We start from the raw sequence: 23158 nt of genomic DNA, 5'->3' as shown, positions 1-23158 counted from the left end.
TGAGGGAGAGCCGCACTGTCGGAGGGTCAGTACTGAGGGAGAGCCGTACTGTCGGAGGGTCAGTACTGAGGGAGAGCCGCACTGTCGGAGGGTCAGTACTGAGGGAGAGCCGCACTGTCGGAGGGTCAGTACTGAGGGAGAGCCGCACTGTCTGCTTTGCTGGTTCGGACGCGAAATTGTTCCAGGTTCTCTGTGCTGCCTCTCTCCGCCCAACTCTCCGTCTTGACCGTTATTCTCTCCTGCGCAGGGGGCCCGAGATGAACACGGTCACTGCCAGCAACCCGGTGGCTCTGGGGGCCTCGAGGGTCGAGCTACGCCTCTCCTGCCGGAACCTCCTGGACCGCGAGACCCTCCTGAAGCCCAACCCCTGCAGCATCATCAAGTGTCTGACCGACGGCGAGTGGGTAGAGGTGAGAGCGGGAGCGCGGAGAGGATTCGGCGCCCCTGCCTTCTTCTCAATCCGTGGGGGGTGGTGGTGGGAGGTGGGGTGGGGTTGGGGGTTGGGGTTGGAGGTTACCGGGCACTCGGACATCCCGCCGAGGCTCCCGATTCCTTCGCCCGCCGTGGTCTGGCCTCCCTCGACCCTTGACCTCTCCCGGACAGATGCAAGAATGTCAAATTTCAGAGGGTAATCGGCTCCGGGTGCAGGGGAAAATATTTGGGGGCGTCGTTGGGGGGCGGGGGTGGGTGGAGTGGGTGGGGAGGGTGTTGATTGGTTGGCGAACCCCCTCTGACAGGTCGAGGCGTGGTTGCCATGGCGAACGCACCAGGGCGTGGCTGTCGTAAGATGCCCATCACGTGCACTAATTCCCCCTTTCGGGAGGTAAACCTGCCGTCCTTACCCGGCCTGGCCTCCAAGTGACTCCAGTCCCGCGGCGACGCGGTTGACTCTTAAACGGCCCCTCTGAGCCGCGCGCACGAGTTAGCGGCGTTCGTTCGACCCTCTCGGCTCGGCTCGTTCAGAGAAATTGGGAGCACCCTCGGGATTGTTCGGCAAGTGCTGTCCACTTATGGAATCGCGAGGTCATATGGTGATGCCCCACAAGCTCCTGGGATGGCACGGGGGGTGGGTAGGGTGGGCGGCCAGTACTAAATGGAGTCAGAGCCTTTCGACCAGTTTTGATTTCATTCGCCCCGGCCAAATCCAACAATGCCAGATTTCGAACTCTCACAACAATTCGTACTCCGGGGAGGAATGCTCGGCAGGTCAACTCGCCATGGAAAAGCGACGGGGTGGGGGGGAATAGGAGCTTCCCTAAGCTTCCGTGGAATTGAAAAAATAAAGGCGTGTGACGCACATTCCTTTCATGGGCAAGGAAAGGGTCCCTGCGTACAAATGTGTGGTGCCTCTAGCACGTACAAATGAGCGCCGCTGAGAGTTGGCAACATCGAGGTTGCCCTGGCACCATGAGCCTAACCAATCGGCTCTGAACCCAGCTTACTGCTCCAGAGTCCGGCAGGGGGAAAAAACTCTTCTAGACTGGACTTAGAACCCCCCACTCAAGCCCACACGGTCATCTCCGGGCTCGGACACTTGGGTCACTCCGCCCACAACAACAGGGAGGAATCCCCGCCAAAGATTTGGTGTTCAGGCCGCTCTCGCAGCGGACAGGTCCCAGCACAGCCAGTCCAGCGAGAGGACAGGCAAATTTTCCAGATCCCAGTCGGATCGGAGACATTCCCATCCCAATGTTGACATGTGAAGAGGGAGCTTTACTCTGTATCTAACCCCGTGCTGTACCTGTCCTGGGAGTGTTTGATGGGGACAGTGTAGAGGGAGCTTTACTCTGTATCTAACCCTGTGCTGTACCTGTCTTGGGAGTGTTTGATGGGGACGGTGTAGAGGGAGCTTTACTCTGTATCTAACCCCGTGCTGTACCTGTCCTGGGAGTGTTTGATGGGGACGGTGTAGAGGGAGCTTTACTCTGTATCTAACCCCGTGCTGTACCTGTCCTGGGAGTGTTTGATGGGGACGGTGTAGAGGGAGCTTTACTCTGTATCTAACCCCGTGCTGTACCTGTCCTGGGAGTGTTTGATGGGGACGGTGTAGAGGGAGCTTTACTCTGTATCTAACCCCGTGCTGTACCTGTCCTGGGAGTGTTTGATGGGGACGGTGTAGAGGGAGCTTTACTCTGTATCTAACCACGTGCTGTACCTGTCCTGGGAGTGTTTGATGGGGACAGTGTAGAGGGAGATTTACTCTGTATCTAACCCCGTGCTGTACCTGTCCTGGGAGTGTTTGATGGGGACGGTGTAGAGGGAGCTTTACTCTGTATCTAACCACGTGCTGTACCTGTCCTGGGAGTGTTTGATGGGGACGGTGCAGAGGGAGCTTTACTCTGTATCTAACCCCGTGCTGTACCTGTCCTGGGAGTGTTTGATGGGGACTGGGTAGATCCCGTTCTCTCCAGCCTGATCCCACACTCCGAGGTTCTGGGTTGACCAGCGGAGGATGGGATTTACACGTGGGAATAATGGGAAGGAGCCTGGAAACTGGTGTCGGAGGAGGCGACAGGAGCTCGATTCCCCTCAGTTAACCAGACAACACGTCGCGCTCTGACAGCTCGAATCAGGCAAGCACCTCACCCCCACCGCCCGGCATTTTGTGTAAGTTGCCATGGTTACTGCCCGAATTTTAATCCGTTCTGGACGTGTCTCTGCCGCTGCGAAGGTGGTGGAGTGGGCAGGAAACGCCCAGGCTTCAGGCCCGGCCTACCCCGAATTGGACAACGTCAAGGCCCAGGGTCCAACCTCCTCCAGCCCCCTAACCCCCTCCCGATCTCTGTAACCTCCTCCAGCCCCTACACCCCTCCCTATCTCTGTAACCTCCTCCAACCCCTACAACCCTCCCTATCTCTGTAACCTCCTCTAGCCCTTACACCCCTCCCTATCTCTGTAACCTCCTCCAGCCCCCTACACCCCTCCCTATCTCTGTAACCTCCTCCAGCCCCCTACACCCCTCCCTATCTCTGTAACCTCCTCCAGCCCCCTACCCCCCTCCCGATCTCTGTAACCTCCTCCAGCCCCTACACCCCTCCCTATCTCTGTAACCTCCTCCAGCCCCCTACACCCCTCCCTATCTCTGTAACCTCCTCCAGCCCCCTACACCCCTCCCTATCTCTGTAACCTCCTCCAGCCCCCTACACCCCTCCCTATCTCGGTAACCTCCTCCAGTCCCTACACCCCTCCCTATCTCTGTAACCTCCTCCAGCCCCCTACCCCCCTCCCGATCTCTGTAACCTCCTCCAGCCCCTACACCCCTCCCTATCTCTGTAACCTCCTCCAGCCCCCTACCCCCCTCCCGATCTCTGTAACCTCCTCCAGCCCCTACACCCCTCCCTATCTCTGTAACCTCCTCCAACCCCTACAACCCTCCCTATCTCTGTAACCTCCTCCAACCCCCTACACCCCTCCCTATCTCTGTAACCTCCTCCAGCCCCCCTACACCCCTCCCTATCTCTGTAACCTCTTCCAGCCCCTACACCCCTCCCTATCTCTGTAACCTCCTCCAGCCCCTACACCCCTCCCTATCTCTGTAACCTCCTCCAGCCCCTACACCCCTCCCTATCTCTGTAACCTCCTCCAGCCCCTACACCCCTCCCTATCTCTGTAACCCGCTCCAGCCCCTACACCCCTCCCTATCTCTGTAACCTCCTCCAGCCCCTACACCCCTCCCTATCTCTGTAACCTCCTCCAGCCCCTACACCTCCTCCCTATCTCTGTAACCTCCTCCAGCCCCTACACCCCTCCCTATCTCTGTAACCTCTTCCAGCCCCTACACCCCTCCCTATCTCTGTAACCTCCTCAAGCCCCCTACACCCCTCCCTATCCCTTTAACCTCCTCCAGCCCATACACCCCTCCCTATCTCTGTAACCTCCTCCAGCCCCTACAACCCTCCCTATCTCTGTAACCTCCTCCAGCCTCTACACCCCTCCCTATCTCCGTAACCTTCTCCAGACCATACACCCCTCCCTATCTCTGTAACCTCCACCAGCCCCTACACCCCTCCCTATCTCTGTAACCTCCTCCAGCCCCTACACCCCTCCCTATCTCTGTAACCTCCTCCAGCCCCCTACACCCCTCCCTATCACTATAACCTCCTCCAGCCCCTATACCCCCTGCCTATCTCTGTAGCCTACTCCAGCCTCTACACCCCTCCCTATCTCTGTAACCTCCTCCAGACCCTACAACCCTCCCTATCTCTGTAACCTCTTCCAGACCCTACACCCCTCCCTATCTCTGTAACCTCCTCCAGCCCCCTACAACCCTCCCTATCTCTGTAACCTCCTCCAGCCCCAACATCCCTCCCTATCTCTGTAACCTCCTCCAGCCCCTACACCCCTCCCTATCTCTGTAACCTCCTCCAGCCCCTTCACCCCTTCCTATCTCTGTAACCTCCTCCAGCCCCTACACCCCTCCCTATCTCTGTAACCTCCTCCAGCACCCTACAACCCTCCCTATCTCTGTAACCTCCGCCAGCCCCTACAACCCTCCCTATCTCTGTAACCTCCTCCAGCCCCAACACCCCTCCCTATCTCTGTAAGCTCCTCCAGCCCCTACAACCCTCCCTATCTCTGTAACCACCTCCAGCACCTACACCCCACCCTATCTCTGTAACCTCCTCCAGTCCTTACACCTTCCCTATCTCTGTAACCTCCTCCAGCCCACTACACCCCTCCCTATCTCTGTTACCTCCTCCAGCCCCTACACCCCTCCCTATCTCTGTAACCTCCTCCAGCCCCTACACCCCTCCCTATCTCTGTAACCTCCTCCAGCCCCTACACCCCACCCTATCTCTGTAACCTCCTCCAGCCCCCTACACCCCTCCCTATGTCTGTAAACTGCTCCAGACCCTACACCCCTCCCTATCTCTGTAACCTCCTCCAGCCCCTACACCCCTCCCTATCTCTGTAACCTCCTCCAGCCCCTACACCCCTCCCTATCTCTGTAACCTCCTCCAGCCCCCTACACCCCTCCCTATCTCTGTAACCTCCTCCAGCCCCCTACACCCCTCCCTATCACTATAACCTCCTCCAGCCCCTATACCCCCTGCCTATCTCTGTAGCCTCCTCCAGCCTCTACACCCCTCCCTATCTCGGTAACCTCCTCCAGCCCCTACACCCCTCCCTATGTCCGTAACCTTCTCCAGACCCTACACCCCTCCCTATCTCTGTAACCTCCTCCAGCCCCTACACCCCTCCCTATCTCTGTAACCTCCTCCAGCCCCCTACACCCCTCCCTATCTCTATAACCTCCTCCAGCCCGTATACCCCTCCCTATCTCTGTAACCTCCTCCAGACCCTACACCCCTCCCTATCTCTGTAACCTCTTCCAGACCCTATGCCCCTCCCTATCTCTGTAACCTCCTCCAGCCCCCTACAACTCTCCCTATCTCTGTAACCTCCTCCAGCCCCAACACCCCTCCCTATCTCTGTAAGCTCCTCCAGCCTCTACATCCCTCCCTATCTCTGTAACCACCTCCAGCACCTACACCCCACCCTATCTCTGTAACCTCCTCCAGTCCCTACACCTTCCCTATCTCTGTAACCTCCTCTAGCCCACTACACCCCTCCCTATCTCTGTTACCCCGTCCAGCCCCCCTACAACCCTCCCTATCTCTGTAACCTCCTCCAGCCCCCTACACCCCTCCCTATCTCTGTAACCTCCTCCAGCCCCTACACCCATCCCTATCTCTGTAACCTCCTCCAGCCCCTACACCCCTCCCTATCTCTGTAACCTCCTCCAGCCGCTACACCCCTCCCTATCTCTGTAACCTCCTCCAGTCCCTACACCCCTCCCTATCTCTGTAACCTCCTCCAGCCCCCTACACTCCTCCCTATCTCTGTAACCTCCTCCAGCCCCCTACACCCCACCCTATCTCTGTAACCTCCTCCAGCCCCCTACACTCCTCCCTATCTCTGTAACCTCCTCCAGCCCCCTACACCCCACCCTATCTCTGTAACCTCCTCCAGCCCCCTACACTCCTCCCTATCTCTGTAACCTCCTCCAGCCCCCTACACCCCTCCCTATCACTATAACCTCCTCCAGCCCCTATACCCCCTGCCTATCTCTGTAGCCTCCTCCAGCCTCTACACCCCTCCCTATCTCGGTAACCTCCTCCAGCCCCTACACCCCACCCTATCTCTGTAACCTCCTCCAGTCCCTACACCTTCCCTATCTCTGTAACCTCCTCCAGCCCACTACACCCCTCCCTATCTCTGTTACCCCGTCCAGCCCCCCTACACCCCTCCCTATCTCTGTAACCTCCTCCAGCCCCCTACACCCCTCCCTATCACTATAACCTCCTCCAGCCCCTATACCCCCTGCCTATCTCTGTAGCCTCCTCCAGCCTCTACACCCCTCCCTATCTCGGTAACCTCCTCCAGCCCCTACACCCCTCCCTATGTCCGTAACCTTCTCCAGACCCTACACCCCTCCCTATCTCTGTAACCTCCTCCAGCCCCTACACCCCTCCCTATCTCTGTAACCTCCTCCAGCCCCCTACACCCCTCCCTATCTCTATAACCTCCTCCAGCCCGTATACCCCTCCCTATCTCTGTAACCTCCTCCAGACCCTACACCCCTCCCTATCTCTGTAACTTCCTCCAGCCCCTACAACACTCCGAGATCTCTGGCCTCTCGAGCCTCCTCCGATTCCCATCGCTCCACCATTGGCATCTGGGCCTTCAGATGCCTGGAGGGGCCCTATGCTCTGGGATCTCCTCCTTCTGCCCCCCTGTCTCCCTCTCTCGCTCTCTCTCTATCTGTCCATCTCTCTCTCTCTATCTCTCTGTCTCTCTTTCTCTGTCTGTCTCTCTCTCTCTCTGTCTCTCTGTCTCTCCCTCTCTGTCCGTCTCTGTCTCTCTCTCTCTCTCTCTCTTTCTCTCTCTGTCTCTCTCTCTCTCTCTCCTCCTTTTAGACACTCCGTTAAACCTCCCTCTTTGCCTGTCCCTGATATCCCCGCATGTGGCTGAGAATTGCTTGTGTGAAGATGGTGCTATATTTTATTGGAAGGGCTGGATATATAAGCTGGAGATGAGGGGGAGGTTCTTTGTGGGTGAGGGGGTAGCAGGGAGCCTGGGCCGAATGGCCTGCTTCAGCGCTGTGAATGTGCCTGGGTCGCTGCGTGTGCTCAGCGTCTCTCCTCTTGTGTCCCCTCAGCTCGAGCGGACTGAGGTAATAAAGAGTCACCTGAACCCCGTCTTCTCCAAGATTTTCTGGGTCGATTATTTCTTCGAGGAGATGCAGCCGCTTCTGTTTGAGGTTTATGACAGACCGAGCGAGGGAGTGACCCAGGCCAGTGAGGATGATCTACTGGGAGCGGCTGAGTGTACACTGGGACAGGTAAGGGACTCAGACAGCTCGGGGACAGTGTGAGAGAGAGAGTGTGTGTGTGAGAGTGTGTGTGTGTGTGTGTGTGAGAGAGTGTGTGTGTGAGAGTGAGTGTGTGTGTGTGTGTGTGTGAGAGAGTGTGTGTGTGAGAGAGAGAGAGTGTGTGTGTGAGAGAGTGTGTGTGTGAGAGAGTGTGTGTGAGAGAGAGTGTATGTGAGAGAGTGTGTGTGAGAGAGAGTGTGTGTGAGAGAGAGAGTGTGTGTGTGTGAATGTGTGTGTGTGAGTGCAAGAGTGTGTGTGTGAATGAGTGTGTGTGTGCGTGTGTGAGTGTGAGTGTGTGTGTGAATGTGTGCATGGCGTGAGTGTGTGTGAGACTGTGTGTGTGAATGTGTGTGTAGAGTGTGTTTGAGTGTGAGAGTATATGTTTGTGTGTGTGTGCTTGAGCATGTGATTGTGTCTGAGTGTGAGTGTGTTTGTCTTTAAGTGTCAGTTTGTGTGTTTGTGCATGAGTGTGCGTGTGTGTTCATGAGTGTGTGCGTCTGTGTTTCATTGTGAGCGTGTGTGTGTTTGAGTGTGAGTGTGAATGTATATGTGTGTGCTTGAGTGTGAGTGTGTGTGTGTATTTCAATGTGAGTGTGCGTGTGTGAGTGTGTGTGTTTCTCTGTGTGTGTGTGTGTGTGTGTGTGTGTTTCTGTGTGTGTGTGTGTGTGTTTTAATGTCAGTGTGTGTGTGTGTGTTTCTGTGTGTGTGTGTGTGTGTTTTAATGTCTGTGTGTGTGTGTGTGTGTGTTTTAATGTCAGTGTGTTTCTGTGTGTGTGTTTCTGTGTGTGAGTGTGTGTGTGTTTTAATGTCAGTGTGTGTGTGTGTGTGTGTGTGTGTTTTAATGTCAGTGTGTGTGTGTGTGTGTGTGTTTCTGTGTGTGTGTTTCTGTGTGTGAGTGTGTGTGTTTTAATGTCAGTGTGTGTGTGTGTGTGTTTCTGTGTGTGAGTGTGTGTGTGTTTTAATGTCAGTGTGTGTGTGTGTGTGTTTTAATGTCAGTGTGTGTGTGTGTGTGTGTTTCTGTGTGTGAGTGTGTGTGTGTTTTAATGTCAGGGTGTGTGTGTGTTTGAGTGTGAGTGTGTGTGTTTCTGTGTATGAGTGTGAGTGTGTGTCTGTTTTAATGTCAGTGTGTGTGTTTGAGTGTGTGTGTGTGTGTTTCTGTGTGTGTGTTTCTGTGTGTGAGTGTGTGTGTGTTTTAATGTCAGAGTGTGTGTGTGTGTGTTTCTGTGTGTGAGTGTGTGTGTGTTTTAATGTCTGTGTGTGTGTGTGTGTTTTAATGTCTCTGTGTGTGTGTGTGTGTGTGTTTTAATGTCAGTGTGTGTGTGTGTGTGTTTCTGTGTGTGAGTGTGTGTGTGTTTTAATGTCTGTGTGTGTTTTAATGTCTGTGTGTGTGTGTTTCTGTGTGTGAGTTTCTATGTGTGAGTGTGTGTCTGTTTTAATGTCAGTGTGTGTGTGTGTGTGTGTTTTAATGTCAGTGTGTGTGTGTGTGTGTGTGTGTGTGTTTCTGTGTGTGAGTGTGTGTCTGTTTTAATGTCAGTGTGTGTGTGTGTTTGAGTGTGTGTGTGTGTGTTTCTGTGTGTGTGTTTCTGTGTGAGTGTGTGTCTGTTTTAATGTCAGTGTGTGTGTGTGTGTGTGTTTCTGTGTGTGAGTGTGTGTCTGTTTTAATGTCAGTGTGTGTGTGTGTTTGAGTGTGTGTGTGTGTGTTTCTGTGTGTGTGTTTCTGTGTGTGAGTGTGTGTCTGTTTTAATGTCAGTGTGTGTGTGTGTTTGAGTGTGTGTGTGTGTGTTTGAGTGTGTGTGTGTTTCTGTGTGTGAGTGTGTGTGTGTTTTAATGTCAGGGTGTGTGTGTGTTTGAGTGTAAGTGTGTGTGTTTCTGTGTATGAGTGTGAGTGTGTGTCTGTTTTAATGTCAGTGTGTGTGTTTGAGTGTGTGTGTGTGTGTTTCTGTGTGTGTGTGTGTGTGTGTTTTAATGTCAGTGTGGGTGTGTGTTTGATTGTGAGTGTGTGTTTATGTGTACGTGTTTCTGTGTGTGAGTGTGTGTGTGTTTTAATGTCAGTGTGTGTGTGTGTGTGTGTTTTAATGTCAGTGTGTGTGTGTGTTTGAGTGTGAGTGTGTGTTTATGTGTACGTGTTTCTGTGTGTGAGTGTGTGTGTGTTTTAATGTCAGTGTGTGTGTGTGTTTTAATGTCTGTGTGTGTGTGTGTGTTTCTGTGTGTGTGTTTCTGTGTGTGAGTGTGTGTGTGTTTTAATGTCAGTGTGTGTGTGTGTGTGTGTGTTTCTGTGTGTGAGTGTGTGTGTTTTAATGTCAGTGTGTGTGTGTGTTTTAATGTCAGTGTGTGTGTGTGTGTGTTTCTGTGTGTGAGTGTGTGTGTGTTTTAATGTCAGGGTGTGTGTGTGTTTGAGTGTGAGTGTGTGTGTGTTTTAATGTCAGTGTGTGTGTGTTTCTGTGTGTGAGTGTGTGTGTGTTTTAATGTCTGTGTGTGTGTGTGTTTTAATGTCAGTGTGTGTGTGTGTGTTTTAATGTCAGTGTGTGTGTGTGTGTTTCTGTGTGTGTGTGTGTGTGTGTGTTTTAATGTCAGTGTGTGTGTGTGTGTGTGTTTCTGTGTGTGAGTGTGTGTGTGTTTTAATGTCTGTGTGTGTTTTAATGTCAGTGTGTGTGTGTTTCTGTGTGTGAGTGTGTGTGTGTTTTAATGTCTGTGTGTGTGTGTGTTTTAATGTCAGTGTGTGTGTGTGTGTTTTAATGTCAGTGTGTGTGTGTGTGTTTCTGTGTGTGTGTGTGTGTGTGTGTTTTAATGTCAGTGTGTTTCTGTGTGTGAGTTTCTGTGTGTGAGTGTGTGTCTGTTTTAATGTCAGTGTGTGTGTGTGTGTGTTTCTGTGTGTGAGTGTGTGTCTGTTTTAATGTCAGTGTGTGTGTGTTTTTGAGTGTGTGTGTGTGTGTGTTTCTGTGTGTGTGTTTCTGTGTGTGAGTGTGTGTGTGTTTTAATGTCAGGGTGTGTGTGTGTTTGAGTGTGAGTGTGTGTGTTTCTGTGTATGAGTGTGAGTGTGTGTGTGTTTTAATGTCAGTGTGTGTGTGTGTTTGAGTGTGTGTGTGTGTTTATGTGTACGTGTTTCTGTGTGTGAGTGTGTGTGTTTTAATATCAGTGTGCGTGTGTGTGTTTGAGTATGATTGTGTGTTTCTGTATATGAGTGTGTGTGTGTGTTTATGTGTGTGTGTCTCTGTGTGAGTATGTGTATGTTTTAATGCCAGTGTGTGTGTGTGTTTGTGTTCGTTTGAGTGTATGCTTGAATGTCAGCGTGTGTGTTTCTGTGTGTGTATACATTTGAATGTATGTGTGTGTGCGTATGTGAGTGTGTGTGTGTGTGTGTGAGGTTGTGAGAGTGCGTCTGAGGGTGTGTGTGACTGTGTGTGTGAGGGTGTGTGTGTGTGAATGTGAGTGTGTGTGAGTGAGTGTGTATGTGAGTGTGTGAAAGTGTGAGTGTAGCCTTTCGTTCTGAATGCCTCTCTCCCTCTGTCTGTCTCCCTCTCTCCCTCTGTCTGTCTCTCTCTCTCTCCCTCTGTCTGTCTCTCTCTCTCCGTCTCTCTCTCTCCCTGTCTTTCTCTCTCTCCCTCTGTCTGTCTCTCTCTCTCCGTCTCTCTCTCTCCCTCTGTCTGTCTCTCTCTCCCTCTCTCTGTCTCTCTCTCTCCCTCGGTCTGTCTCTCTCTCCCACTGTCTATCTCTCTCTCTCCCTCTGTCTATCTCTCTCTCTCCCTCTGTCTATCTCTCTCTCTCCCTCTGTCTGTCTCTCTCCCTCTGTCTGTCTCTCTCTCCCTCTGTCTGTCTCCCTCTCCCCCTCTGTCTGTCTCCCTCTCTCCCTCTGTCTGTCTCCCTCTCCCCCTCTATCTGTCTCCCTCTCTCCCTCTGTCTGTCTCCCTCTCTCCCTCTGTCTGTCTCCCTCTCCCCCTCTATCTGTCTCCCTCTCTCCCTCTGTCTGTCTCCCTCTCTCCCTCTGTCTGTCTCCCTCTCCCCCTCTATCTGTCTCCCTCTCTCCCTCTGTCTGTCTCTCTCTCTCCCTCTGTCCGTCTCTCTCTCTGTCTCTCTCTCTCCCTCTGTCTGTCTCTCTCTCTGTCTCTCTCTCCCTCTGTCTGTCTCTCTCTCTCCCTCTCTCTGTCTCTCTCTCCCCCTCTGTCTGTCTCCCTCTCTCCCTCTCTCTCTGTCTCTCTCTCTCCCTCGGTCCGTCTCTCTCTCTCCCTCTGTCTGTCTCTCTCTCCCTCTCTCTCTGTCTCTCTCTCTCCCTCGGTCTGTCTCTCTCTCTTCCTCTGTCTGTCTCTCTCTCCCTCACTCTCTCACCATCCTCTATGATCGGACAGAATTTTACTTTTCGTTTTACAGATTGTCTCACAAACAAAGGTGACGAAACCTCTGATGCTGACCCATGGGAAAAGTGCTGGAAAATCAACAATTACAGTGAGTGATACTTCCCAGCGCCGTCCCTATCCCAGTCTCTGTCCCCTCCCTCTGTCCCAGTCCCAGTCCCTGTCCCTGTCCCTGTCCCTGTCCCTGTCCCTGTCCCTGTCCCCTCCACCTGTCCCAGTCCCAGTCCCCAATCCCCAATCCCCAATCCCTGTCCCTGTCCCTGTCCCAGTCCCTGTCCCTGTCCCTGTCCCTATCCCAGTCCCAGTCCCTGTCCCTGTCCCAGTCCCTGTCCCAGTCCCTGTCCCTGTCCCAGTCCCAGTCCCATTCCCTGTCCCATTCCCAGTCCCTGTCCCTGTCCCAGTCCCTGTCCCAGTCCCAGTCCCAGTCCCAGTCCCAGTCCCTGTCCCAGTCCCAGTCCCTGTCCCAGTCTCTGTCCCAGTCCCAGTCCCTGTTCCTGTCCCTGTCCCTATCCCAGTCCCTGTCCCAATCCCTGTCCCTGTCCCAGTCCCTGTCCCTGTCCCAGTCCCAGTCCCAGTCCCTGTCCCTGTCCCGGTCCCAGTCCCTGTCCCTGTCCCATTCCCAGTCCCTGTCCCTGCCCCAGTCCCTGTCCCAGTCCCATTCCCAGTCCCATTCCCTGTCCCAGTCCCTGTCCCAGTCCCAGTCCCTGTCCCTGTCCTTGTCCCAATCCCTGTCCCAGTCCCTGTCCCAGTCCCTGTCCCCTCCCCCTGTCCCAGCCCCTGTCCCAGTCCCTGTCCCAGTCCCTGTCCCCTCCCCCTGTCCCAGTCCCTGTCCCAGTCCCTGTCCCAGTCCCATTCCCAGTCCCATTCCCTGTCCCAGTCCCTGTCCCAGTCCCAGTCCCAGTCCCTGTCCCTGTCCCTGTCCTTGTCCCAATCCCTGTCCCAGTCCCTGTCCCAGTCCCAGTCCCCTCCCCCAGTCCCAGCCCCTGTCCCAGTCCCTGTCCCAGTCCCTGTCCCCTCCCCCTGTCCCAGCCCCTGTCCCAGTCCCTGTCCCAGTCCCTGTCCCCTCCCCCTGTCCCAGTCCCTGTCCCTTTCCCAGACCCTGTCCCAGTCCCAGTCCCAGTCCCAGTCCCAGTCCCTTTCCCAGTCCCTGTCCCCTCCCCCTGTCCCAGTCCCTGTCCCTTTCCCAGACCCTGTCCCAGTCCCAGTCCCTGTCCCAGTCCCTGTCCCAGTCCCTGTCCCTGTCCCTGTCCCAGTCCGAGTCCCAGTCCGAGTCCCAGTCCCTGTCCCAGTCCCTGTCCCAGTCCCAGTCCCTGTCCCAGTCCCAGTCCCAGTCCCAGTCCCTGTCCCAGTCCCTGTCCCTGTCCCTGTCCCAGTCCCAGTCCCAGTCCCAGTCCCTGTCCCAGTCCCTGTCCCAGTCCCAGTCCCAGTCCCAGTCCCAGTCCCTGTCCCAGTCCCAGTCCCTGTCCCAGTCCCTCCCCCTGTCCCTGTCCCAGTCCCTGTCCCAGTCCCAGTCCCAGTCTCTGACCCAGTCCCAGTCCCCTCCCCCTGTCCCAGTCCCTTCCCCCTGTCCCCTCCCCCTGTCCCAGTCCCAGTCTCTGTCCCTGTCCCTGTCCCTGTCCCTGTCCCAGTCCCTGTCCCTGTCCCAGTCCCAGTCCCAGTCCCAGTCCCAGTCCCTGTCCCAGTCCCAGTCCCTGTCCCAGTCCCAGTCCCTGTCCCAGTCCATCTCCCAGTCCCTGTCCCAGTCCCTGTCCCTGTCCCTGTCCCAGTCCCTGTCCCAGTCCCTGTCCCTGTCCCAGTCCCAGTCCCTGTTCCTGTCCCTGTCCCTATCCCAGTCCCTGTCCCAATCCCTGTCCCTGTCCCAGTCCCTGTCCCTGTCCCAGTCCCAGTCCCAGTCCCTGTCCCTGTCCCGGTCCCAGTCCCATTCCCTGTCCCATTCCCAGTCCCTGTCCCTGCCCCAGTCCCTGTCCCAGTCCCATTCCCAGTCCCATTCCCTGTCCCAGTCCCTGTCCCAGTCCCAGTCCCTGTCCCTGTCCCTGTCCTTGTCCCAATCCCTGTCCCAGTCCCTGTCCCAGTCCCTGTCCCCTCCCCCTGTCCCAGCCCCTGTCCCAGTCCCTGTCCCAGTCCCTGTCCCCTCCCCCTGTCCCAGTCCCTGTCCCAGTCCCTGTCCCAGTCCCATTCCCAGTTCCATTCCCTGTCCCAGTCCCTGTCCCAGTCCCAGTCCCAGTCCCTGTCCCTGTCCCTGTCCTTGTCCCAATCCCTGTCCCAGTCCCTGTCCCAGTCCCTGTCCCCTCCCCCTGTCCCAGTCCCTGTCCCAGTCCCTGTCCCCTCCCCCTGTCCCAGCCCCTGTCCCAGTCCCTGTCCCAGTCCCTGTCCCCTCCCCCTGTCCCAGTACCTGTCCCTTTCCCAGACCCTGTCCCAGTCCCAGTCCCAGTCCCAGTCCCAGTCCCAGTCCCAGTCCCTTTCCCAGACCCTGTCCCAGTCCCTGTCCCCTCCCCCTGTCCCAGTCCCTGTCCCTTTCCCAGACCCTGTCCCAGTCCCAGTCCCTGTCCCAGTCCCTGTCCCAGTCCCTGTCCCTGTCCCTGTCCCAGTCCGAGTCCCAGTCCCTGTCCCAGTCCCTGTCCCTGTCCCAGTCCCAGTCCCTGTCCCAGTCCCAGTCCCAGTCTCTGACCCAGTCCCAGTCCCCTCCCCCTGTCCCAGTCCCTTCCCCCTGTCCCCTCCCCCTGTCCCAGTCCCAGTCTCTGTCCCTGTCCCTGTCCCTGTCCCTGTCCCAGTCCCTGTCCCTGTCCCTGTCCCAGTCCCAGTCCCAGTCCCAGTCCCTGTCCCAGTCCCAGTCCCTGTCCCAGTCCCAGTCCCTGTCCCAGTCCATCTCCCAGTCCCTGTCCCAGTCCCTGTCCCTGTCCCTGTCCCAGTCCCTGTCCCAGTCCCTGTCCCTGTCCCAGTCCCAGTCCCTGTTCCTGTCCCTGTCCCTATCCCAGTCCCTGTCCCAATCCCTGTCCCTGTCCCAGTCCCTGTCCCTGTCCCAGTCCCAGTCCCAGTCCCTGTCCCTGTCCCGGTCCCAGTCCCATTCCCTGTCCCATTCCCAGTCCCTGTCCCTGCCCCAGTCCCTGTCCCAGTCCCATTCCCAGTCCCATTCCCTGTCCCAGTCCCTGTCCCAGTCCCAGTCCCTGTCCCTGTCCCTGTCCTTGTCCCAATCCCTGTCCCAGTCCCTGTCCCAGTCCCTGTCCCCTCCCCCTGTCCCAGCCCCTGTCCCAGTCCCTGTCCCAGTCCCTGTCCCCTCCCCCTGTCCCAGTCCCTGTCCCAGTCCCTGTCCCAGTCCCATTCCCAGTCCCATTCCCTGTCCCAGTCCCTGTCCCAGTCCCAGTCCCAGTCCCAGTCCCTGTCCCTGTCCCTGTCCTTGTCCCAATCCCTGTCCCAGTCCCTGTCCCAGTCCCTGTCCCCTCCCCCTGTCCCAGTCCCTGTCCCAGTCCCTGTCCCCTCCCCCTGTCCCAGCCCCTGTCCCAGTCCCTGTCCCAGTCCCTGTCCCCTCCCCCTGTCCCAGTACCTGTCCCTTTCCCAGACCCTGTCCCAGTCCCAGTCCCAGTCCCAGTCCCAGTCCCAGTCCCAGTCCCTTTCCCAGACCCTGTCCCATTCCCTGTCCCCTCCCCCTGTCCCAGTCCCTGTCCCTTTCCCAGACCCTGTCCCAGTCCCAGTCCCTGTCCCAGTCCCTGTCCCAGTCCCTGTCCCTGTCCCTGTCCCAGTCCGAGTCCCAGTCCCTGTCCCAGTCCCTGTCCCTGTCCCTGTCCCAGTCCCAGTCCCTGTCCCAGTCCCTGTCCCAGTCCCAGTCCCAGTCCCAGTCCCAGTCCCCTCCCCCTGTCCCAGTCCCTTCCCCCTGTCCCCTCCCCCTGTCCCAGTCCCAGTCTCTGTCCCTGTCCCTGTCCCTGTCCCTGTCCCTGTCCCTGTCCCAGTCCCTGTCCCTGTCCCAGTCCCAGTCCCAGTCCCAGTCCCTGTCCCTGTCCCAGTCCCAGTCCCAGTCCCAGTCCCAGTCCCTGTCCCAGTCCATCTCCCAATCCCTGTCCCAGTCCCTGTCCCAGTCCCTGTCCCAGTCCCTGTCCCTGTCCCAGTCCCAGTCCCAGTCCCAGTCCCAGTCCCAGTCCCAGTCCCAGTCCCAGTCCCTGTCCCAGTCCCTTTCCCAGTCCCTGTCCCTGTCCGAGTCCCTGTCCCTGTCCCTGTCCCAGTCCCAGTCCCTGTCCCAGTCCCTGTCCCAGTCCCAGTCCCTGTCCCAGTCCCTGTCCCTGTCCCGGTCCCAGTCTCTGTCCCAGTCCCAGTCCCCTCCCCCAGTCCCAGTCCCTTCCCCCTGTCCCCTCCCCCTGTCCCTGTTCCAGTCCCTGTCCCTGTCCCGGTCCCAGTCTCTGTCCCAGTCCCAGTCCCCTCCCCCAGTCCCAGTCCCTTCCCCGTCCCCTCCCCCTGTCCCTGTTCCAGTCCCTGTCCCTGTCCCGGTCCCAGTCCCAGTCTCTGTCCCAGTCCCAGTCCCCTCCCCCAGTCCCAGTCCCTTCCCCCTGTCCCCTCCCCCTGTCCCTGTCCCAGTCCCTGTCCCTGTCCCGGTCCCAGTCTCTGTCCCAGTCCCAGTCCCTGTCCCAGTCCCAGTCCCTGTCCCAGTCCCTCCCCTGTCCCCTGTTCCAGTCCCAGTCCCTGTCCCTGTCCCAGTCCCTGTCCCAGTGCCTGTCCCAGTGTCTGTCCCTGTCCCAGTCTCTGTCCCAGTCCCAGTTCCTGTCCCTGTCCCAGTCCCTGTCCCAGTCCCAGTCCCAGTCCCAGTCCCTTTCCCTTTCCCTGTCCCAGTCCCAGTCCCTTTCCCTGTCCCAGTCCCTTTCCCTGTCCCACTCCCTTCCCCCTGTCCCCTCCCCCTGTCCCAGTCCCTTCCCCCTGTCCCCTCCCCCAGTCCCAGTCCCTTCTCCCTGTCCCCTCCCCCTGTCCCAGTCCCTGTCCCAGTCACAGTCCCCGTCTCTGTTCCAGTCCCAGTCCCTGTCCCATTCCCAGTCCCAGTCCCTGTCCCAGTCCCTGTCCCAGTCCCAATCCCAGTCCCAGTCCCTGTCCCTATCCCAGTCACAGTCCCCGTCTCTGTTCCAGTCTCAGTCCCTGTCCCATTCCCAGTCCCAGTCCCTGTCCCAGTCCCTGTCCCAGTCCCAATCCCAGTCCCAGTCCCTGTCCCTATCCCAGACCCAGTCCTGTCCCGGTCCCAGTCCCTGTCCCTGTTCCTGTCCCAGTCCCTGTTCCAGTCCCTGTCCCTGTCCCTGTCCCTGTCCCAGTCCCTGTCCCTGTCCCAGTCCCTGTCCCTGTCCCAGTCCCTGTCCCAGTCCCAGTCCCTGTTCCAGTCCCAGTCCCAGTCCCAGTCCCTGTCCCTGTCCCTGTCCCTGTCCCTGTCCCAGTCCCTGTCCCAGTCCCTGTCTCTGTCCCTGTCCCTGTCCCTGCCCCTGTCCCTGTCCCTGTCCCAGTCCCTGTCTCTGTCCCTGTCCCTGTCCCTGTCCCTGTCCCTGTCTCTGTCTCTGTCCCTGTCCCCGTCCCTGTCACAGTTCCTGTCCCAGTCCCTGTCCCAGTCCCTGTCTCTGTCCCTGTCCCTGTCCCTGTCCCTGTCCCTGTCCCAGTCCCAGTCCCAGTCCAAGTCCCTGTCCCAGTCCCAGTCCGTGTCCAGTCCCTGTCCCAGTCCCTATCCCTGTCCCAGTCCCAGGGGTTAGATACAGAGTAAAGCTCCCTCTGCACCGTCCCCATCAAACACTCCCAGAACAGGTACAGCACGGGGTTAGATACAGAGTAAAGCTCCCCCTACACTGTCCCTATCAAACACTCCCAGGACAATTTAGCATGGGGTTAGATACAGAGTAAAGCTCCCTCTACACAGTCCCCCTCAAACACTCCCAGGACAGGTACAGCACGGGGTTAGATACAGAGTAAAGCTCCCTCTACACTGTCCCCATCAAACACTCCCAGGACAGGTACAGCATGGGGTTAGATACAGAGTAAAACTCCCTCTACACCGTCCCCATCAAACACTCCCAGGACAGGTACAGCACGGGGTTAGATACAGAGTAAAGCTCCCTCTACACTGTCCCCATCAAACATTCCCAGGACAGGTACAGCACGGGGTTAGATACAGAGTAAAGCTCCCTCTACACCATCCCCATCAACCACTCCCAGGACAGGTACAGCACGGGGTTAGATACAGAGTAAAGCTCCCTCTACACTGTCCCCATCAAACACACCCAGGACAGGTACAGCATGGGGTTAGATACAGAGTAAAGCTCCCTCTACACCGTCCCCATCAAACACTCCCAGGGCAGGTACAGCACGGGGTTAGATACAGAGTAAAGCTCCCTCTACACTGTCCCCATCAAACACTCCCAGGACAGGTACAGCACGGGGTTAGATACAGAGTAAAGCTCCCTCTACACCGTCCCCATCAAACACTCCCAGGGCAGGTACAGCACGGGGTTAGATACAGAGTAAAGGATTTCTCTCTCTGTTCTCCAGATCACAGCTGAGGAAGTTTCTGGAACCAATGACTATGTGGAGCTCACATTCAGCGCTCAGAAACTGGATGACAAGGTACGTCTGACAGTCCGGAACATTCCCTCAGAGAGCGTGGAAGTGGAGGGGCTGATCAACCTTCACTGTGAGCTGGGTGGTGGAGGGTCCTGCACTTTTACCCGACCTGACACAATCCCTCCATCCTTTTATCTGTCTCTCTCCTCTCCCTCTATCTCTCTATCTGTATATCACCTCTCTCATTCTGTCTTTCACACTCTTTCTCCCTTTATCTCACTCTCTCTCTTCATCTTTCTCTCTCTCCCTGTCACTCTCTCTCTCTCCGTCTCTCTCTCTGTCACTCTCTCTCCCTCTCTTTCCCTCTCTTTCTCTCTGTCTCTCTTTCTCTGTCTGTCTCTGTCTCTCTATCTTTCTCTACCTGTCTTTCTCTATCTGCCTCTCGCTCTGTCTTTCTCAATCCCTGCCTATCTCTTTCTCTTTCTCACTCTGTGTCTCTCTCTCACTGTCTCTCTCTCTCTCTGTCATTTCTCTCTCTCTCTATCTCTCTCTCTCTTTCTCTCTCTCTATCTCTCTCTCTCTCTATCTCTCTCTATCTCTCTCTGTCCTCTCTCACTTTCTCTCTGTCTCTCTCTCTGTCCTTTCTCTCTCTGTCCTCTCTCTTTCTCTCTCTGTCTCTCTCTCTCTATCTCTATCTCTCTCTCTATCTCTCTCTCTATCTATCCCTCTATCTCTCCCTCTATCTATCCCTCTATCTCTCCCTCTATCTCTCTCTCTCTATCTCTCTCTCTATCTCTCTCTCTATCTCTCTGTCCTCTCTCTGTCTCTCTCTCTCGCTCTGTCTCTCTCTCTCTCTTTCTCTCTCTCTCTCTGTCTCTCTCTCTCTCCTCTCTGTCCTATCTCTGTTTATCTCTCCCTCTCTCTCACTCTGTCTCCCTCTCTCTCTCAATCCCACTCGGTCTCTCTCCCCCTCTCTCTCTCCATCTCTCTATCACTCATGCCATCTACTGCTCTCACCACCTGCCCCTTTTACCCCCTTCCCCCTCTCCCTCTCTCTCCCCTCCACCCCTATGCCCCCTCTCCCCCACTGCTCTTCCCACACCCTAGACCCTCTCCCGTCCGCTGGCCGCCCTTAGGCGCACTGCCCCTGCTGCCGTGGCCATTTGGCCCCTCTCCTCCAACCTGTGCTATCCCAGGGGTTCTGCGAGTAACCGAGGGAGTGCTCCCCAGCCACTTCCAGATCAGGGGGTCCATATCCAATCGTGGGGGGAGCTGGACAAGATCCCAACTAGAGAGGGCAGCAAGTGGGGGGCGTGTGGTCAGTGGAGGGGACACCTGACCCAAGTCATTCAGGTGCTGAGTGGGGTGAACATAGGGGAGACGGACAGAAGGTTTTAGCAATGGTCCAGTGCCAGAAACCCCCTCCTACCCTCGAGATATTGAATCCCAGGGATCACTGGACAGTGATCAGGAGCAGGAACCCTGGCTGATTTCTCCTGTCTCTCTCTCTCTAAACCCAGGGATCACTGGACAGTGATCAGGAGCAGGAACCCTGGCTGATTTCCCCTCTCTCTCTCTAAACCCAGGGATCACTGGACAGTGATCAGGAGCAGGAACCCTGGCTGATTTCCCCTCTCCCTCTCTCTCTAACCCAGGGATCACTGGACAGTGATCAGGAGCAGGAACCCTGGCTGATTTCCCCTCCCTCTCTAACCCAGGGATCACTGGACAGTGATCAGGAGCAGGAACCCTGGCTGATTTCCCCTCTCCCTCTCTCTCTCTAACCCAGGGATCACTGGACAGTGATCAGGAGCAGGAACCCTGGCTGATTTCCCCTCTCCCTCTCTCTCTAACCCAGGGATCACTGGACAGTGATCAGGAGCAGGAACCCTGGCTGATTCCCCCTCTCCCTCTCTCTCTAACCCAGGGATCACTGGACAGTGATCAGGAGCAGGAACCCTGGCTGATTCCCCCTCTCTCTCTCTAACCCAGGGATCACTGGATCAGCCCTCATGGATCAGGAGCAGGAACCCTGGCTGATTTCCCCCCTCTCTCTCTAACCCAGGGATCACTGGACAGTTATCGGGAGCAGGAACCCTGGCTGATTCCCCTCTCCCTCTCTCTCTATCCCAGGGATCACTGGACAGTTATCGGGAGCAGGAACCCTGGCTGATTTCCCCTCTCTCTCTAACTTGAGGGTAAGTTTCAGGAGTTGGAACCTGATTTTGGGGAATATTCTATGACCTTTTCCCTCTCTCCTTTTCCCCAGGATCTGTTCAGCAAATCAGATCCCTTCATGGAGATTTACAAGGTGGATCAGGATGGGACCGAGCAGATGGTTCGAAGGACTGAGGTACCAGAGGGAGAGGGAAAGGGGCACAAGCAAGTATTGGAGACCATTTCTCAGTCACTCTCTCTGTCCTTCTCTCTGCCTCACTTTCTCTCCCTCCGTCTCTCTCTGTCATTCTCTCTCTCCTCTCTCTGTCTCTCTCTCTCTCTGTCTCTCTCTCTCTCTGTCCTTCTCTCTCTCTCTCTCTCTCTCTCTGTCTCTCTCTCTCTCTGTCCTTCTCTCTCTCTCTGTCCCTTTCTATCTTTGTCTCTCTCTGCCTTTCTGCGTCTGCCTATCTCTCTCTCTCTATCTCTCTGCCTGTGTCTCTCTCCCTGTCTCACTCTCTTTCTCCGTCTCCCACTGCCTCTCCCTCATCTTCCTCTGTCTCCCGCTCTCTCTCTCTCTCCGTCTCTCTGTGTGTCTCTTTCTCTGCCTTTCTCTGTCCCTTTCTATCTTTGTCTCCCTCTGTCTGTTTCACTCGCTCTGTCTTTCTGTATCGGTCTCTCTCACTTCTTTCTCTATCTCTCTCTCTCTCTCTCTGCCCCGTCCCACTCACTTTCTCCATCTCCCTCTGTCTCTCTCTGATCTTCCTTTCTCTGTCTCTCTCTCTCTTGCACTCTCCCTCTGTCTCTCTCGTTCACTCTCTGTCTCTCTCTCTGTCTCCCTCTTTCTCTCTCCCTCTGTCTCTCTCTCTCGCTCTCTCCCTCTCTCTCTCTCTCTCTCACTCGCTATCTCTCTGTCTCCCTCTTTGTCTCTCTCTCTGTCTCTCTCACTCTCTCCCTCTGTCTCTCTCTCTGTCTCTCTCACTCTCTCCCTCTGTCTCTCTCTCTGTCTCTCTCTCTCGCTCTCTCCCTCTCTCTCTCTCTCTCACTCGCTATCTCTCTGTCTCCCTCTTTGTCTCTCTCTCTGTCTCTCTCTCAGTCTCTCTCTCTGTCTCTCTCTCTGTCTCTCTCACTCTCTCTCTCTGTCTCTCTCTCTCTCTGTCTCCCTGTCTCACTCTGTCCCTCTCTGTCTCTTTCTCTCTCGCTCGATCTCTCTCTCTTTCTCTCTCTCCCTCTGTGTTTCTCTCTTTCTCTGTCTTTCTCTGACTAAATGGGGTGATGTGGGGTATCGGGGGGGTCAGTGGGGCTGATGGGGGGTATCGGGGTTCAGAGGGGCTGATGGGGGGTATCGGGGTTTAGTGGGGCTGATGGGGGGTATCCGGGGGTCAGAGGGGCTGATGGGGGGTATCGGGGGTCAGAGGGGCTGATGGGGGGTATCGGGGGTCAGAGGGGCTGATGGGGGGTATCGGGGCTTAGTGGGGCTGATGGGGGGTATCGGGCTTTAGTGGGGCTGATGGGGGGTATCGGGCTTTAGTGGGGCTGATGGGGGGTATCGGGGGGTGTCAGAGGGGCTGATGGGGGGTATCAGGGGGTCGGGGGCTGATGGGGGGTATCGGGGGTCAGAGGGGCTGATGGGGGGTATCAGGGGGTCGGGGGCTGATGGAGGGTATCGGGGTTTAGTGGGGCTGATGGGGGGTATCGGGGGTCAGAGGGGCTGATGGGGGGTATCGGGGTTTAGTGGGGCTGATGGGGGGTATCGGGGTTCAGTGGGGCTGATGGGGGGTATCGGGGTTTAGTGGGGCTGATGGGGGGTATCGGGGTTTAGTGGGGCTGATGGGGGGTATCGGGGTTCAGAGGGGCTGATGGGGGGTATCAGGGGTCAGAGGGGCTGATGGGGGGTATCGGGGTTTAGTGGGGCTGATGGGGGGTATCGGGGTTTAGTGGGGCTGATGGGGGGTATCGGGGTTCAGAGGGGCTGATGGGGGGTATCGGGGTTCAGAGAGGCTGATGGGGGGTATCAGGGTTTAGTAGGGCTGATGGGGGGTATCGGAGGTCAGAGGGGCAGATGGGGGGTATCGGGGGTCAGAGGGGCTGATGGGGGGTATCGGGGTTCAGAGGGGCTGATGGGGGGTATCGGGGTTCAGAGGGGCTGATGGGGGGTATCGGGGTTCAGAGGGGCTGATGGGGGGTATCGGGGTTCAGAGGGGCTGATGGGGGGTATCGGGGTTCAGAGGGGCTGATGGGGGGTATCGGAGGTCAGAGGGGCTGATGGGGGGTATCGGGGTTCAGAGGGGCTGATGGGGGGTATCGGGGTTTAGTGGGGCTGATGGGGGGTATCGGGGTTCAGAGGGGCTGATGGGGGGTATCGGGGTTTAGTGGGCTGATGGGGGGTATCGGAGGTCAGAGGGGCTGATGGGGGGTATCGGGGTTTAGTGGGGCTGATGGGGGGTATCGGAGGTCAGAGAGGCTGATGGGGGGTATCAGGGTTTAGTGGGGCTGATGGGGGGTATCGGAGGTCAGAGGGGCTGATGGGGGGTATCGGGGTTTAGTGGGGCTGATGGGGGGTATCGGAGGTCAGAGGGGCAGATGGGGGGTATCGGGGTCAGAGGGGCTGATGGGGGGTATCGGAGGTCAGAGGGGCTGATGGGGGGTATCGGGGTTCAGAGGGGCTGATGGGGGGTATCGGAGGTCAGAGGGGCTGATGGGGGGTATCGGCGGGTCAGAGGGGCTGATGGGGGGTATCGGAGGTCAGAGGGGCTGATGGGGGGTA

General features: G+C 56.8%; 1 protein-coding gene across 1 annotated transcript; it reads left to right on the top strand.

Annotated features, from left to right (window-relative positions):
- Positions 1 to 257: 257 nt before the first annotated feature.
- LOC144677840 (copine-6-like) lies at positions 258 to 20590 on the top strand (the record flags this gene model as incomplete). The annotated part of the gene is made up of 5 exons (XM_078537845.1): positions 258 to 410; positions 7163 to 7345; positions 11741 to 11815; positions 18226 to 18300; positions 20507 to 20590. Coding segments are annotated over exons 1-5 (570 nt in total), but the record flags the coding sequence as incomplete, so codon positions are not given.
- Between the last annotated feature and the right edge of the window lie 2568 nt (positions 20591 to 23158).

This window comes from Cetorhinus maximus, unplaced genomic scaffold, assembly GCF_964194155.1.
Source record: "Cetorhinus maximus unplaced genomic scaffold, sCetMax3.hap1.1 HAP1_SCAFFOLD_3143, whole genome shotgun sequence".
In the NCBI taxonomy this organism is placed as follows: Eukaryota; Metazoa; Chordata; class Chondrichthyes; order Lamniformes; family Cetorhinidae; genus Cetorhinus; species Cetorhinus maximus.
The sequence above is the reverse complement of the archived record's forward strand: the minus strand, read 5'-3'. Positions and strand labels throughout refer to the sequence as shown.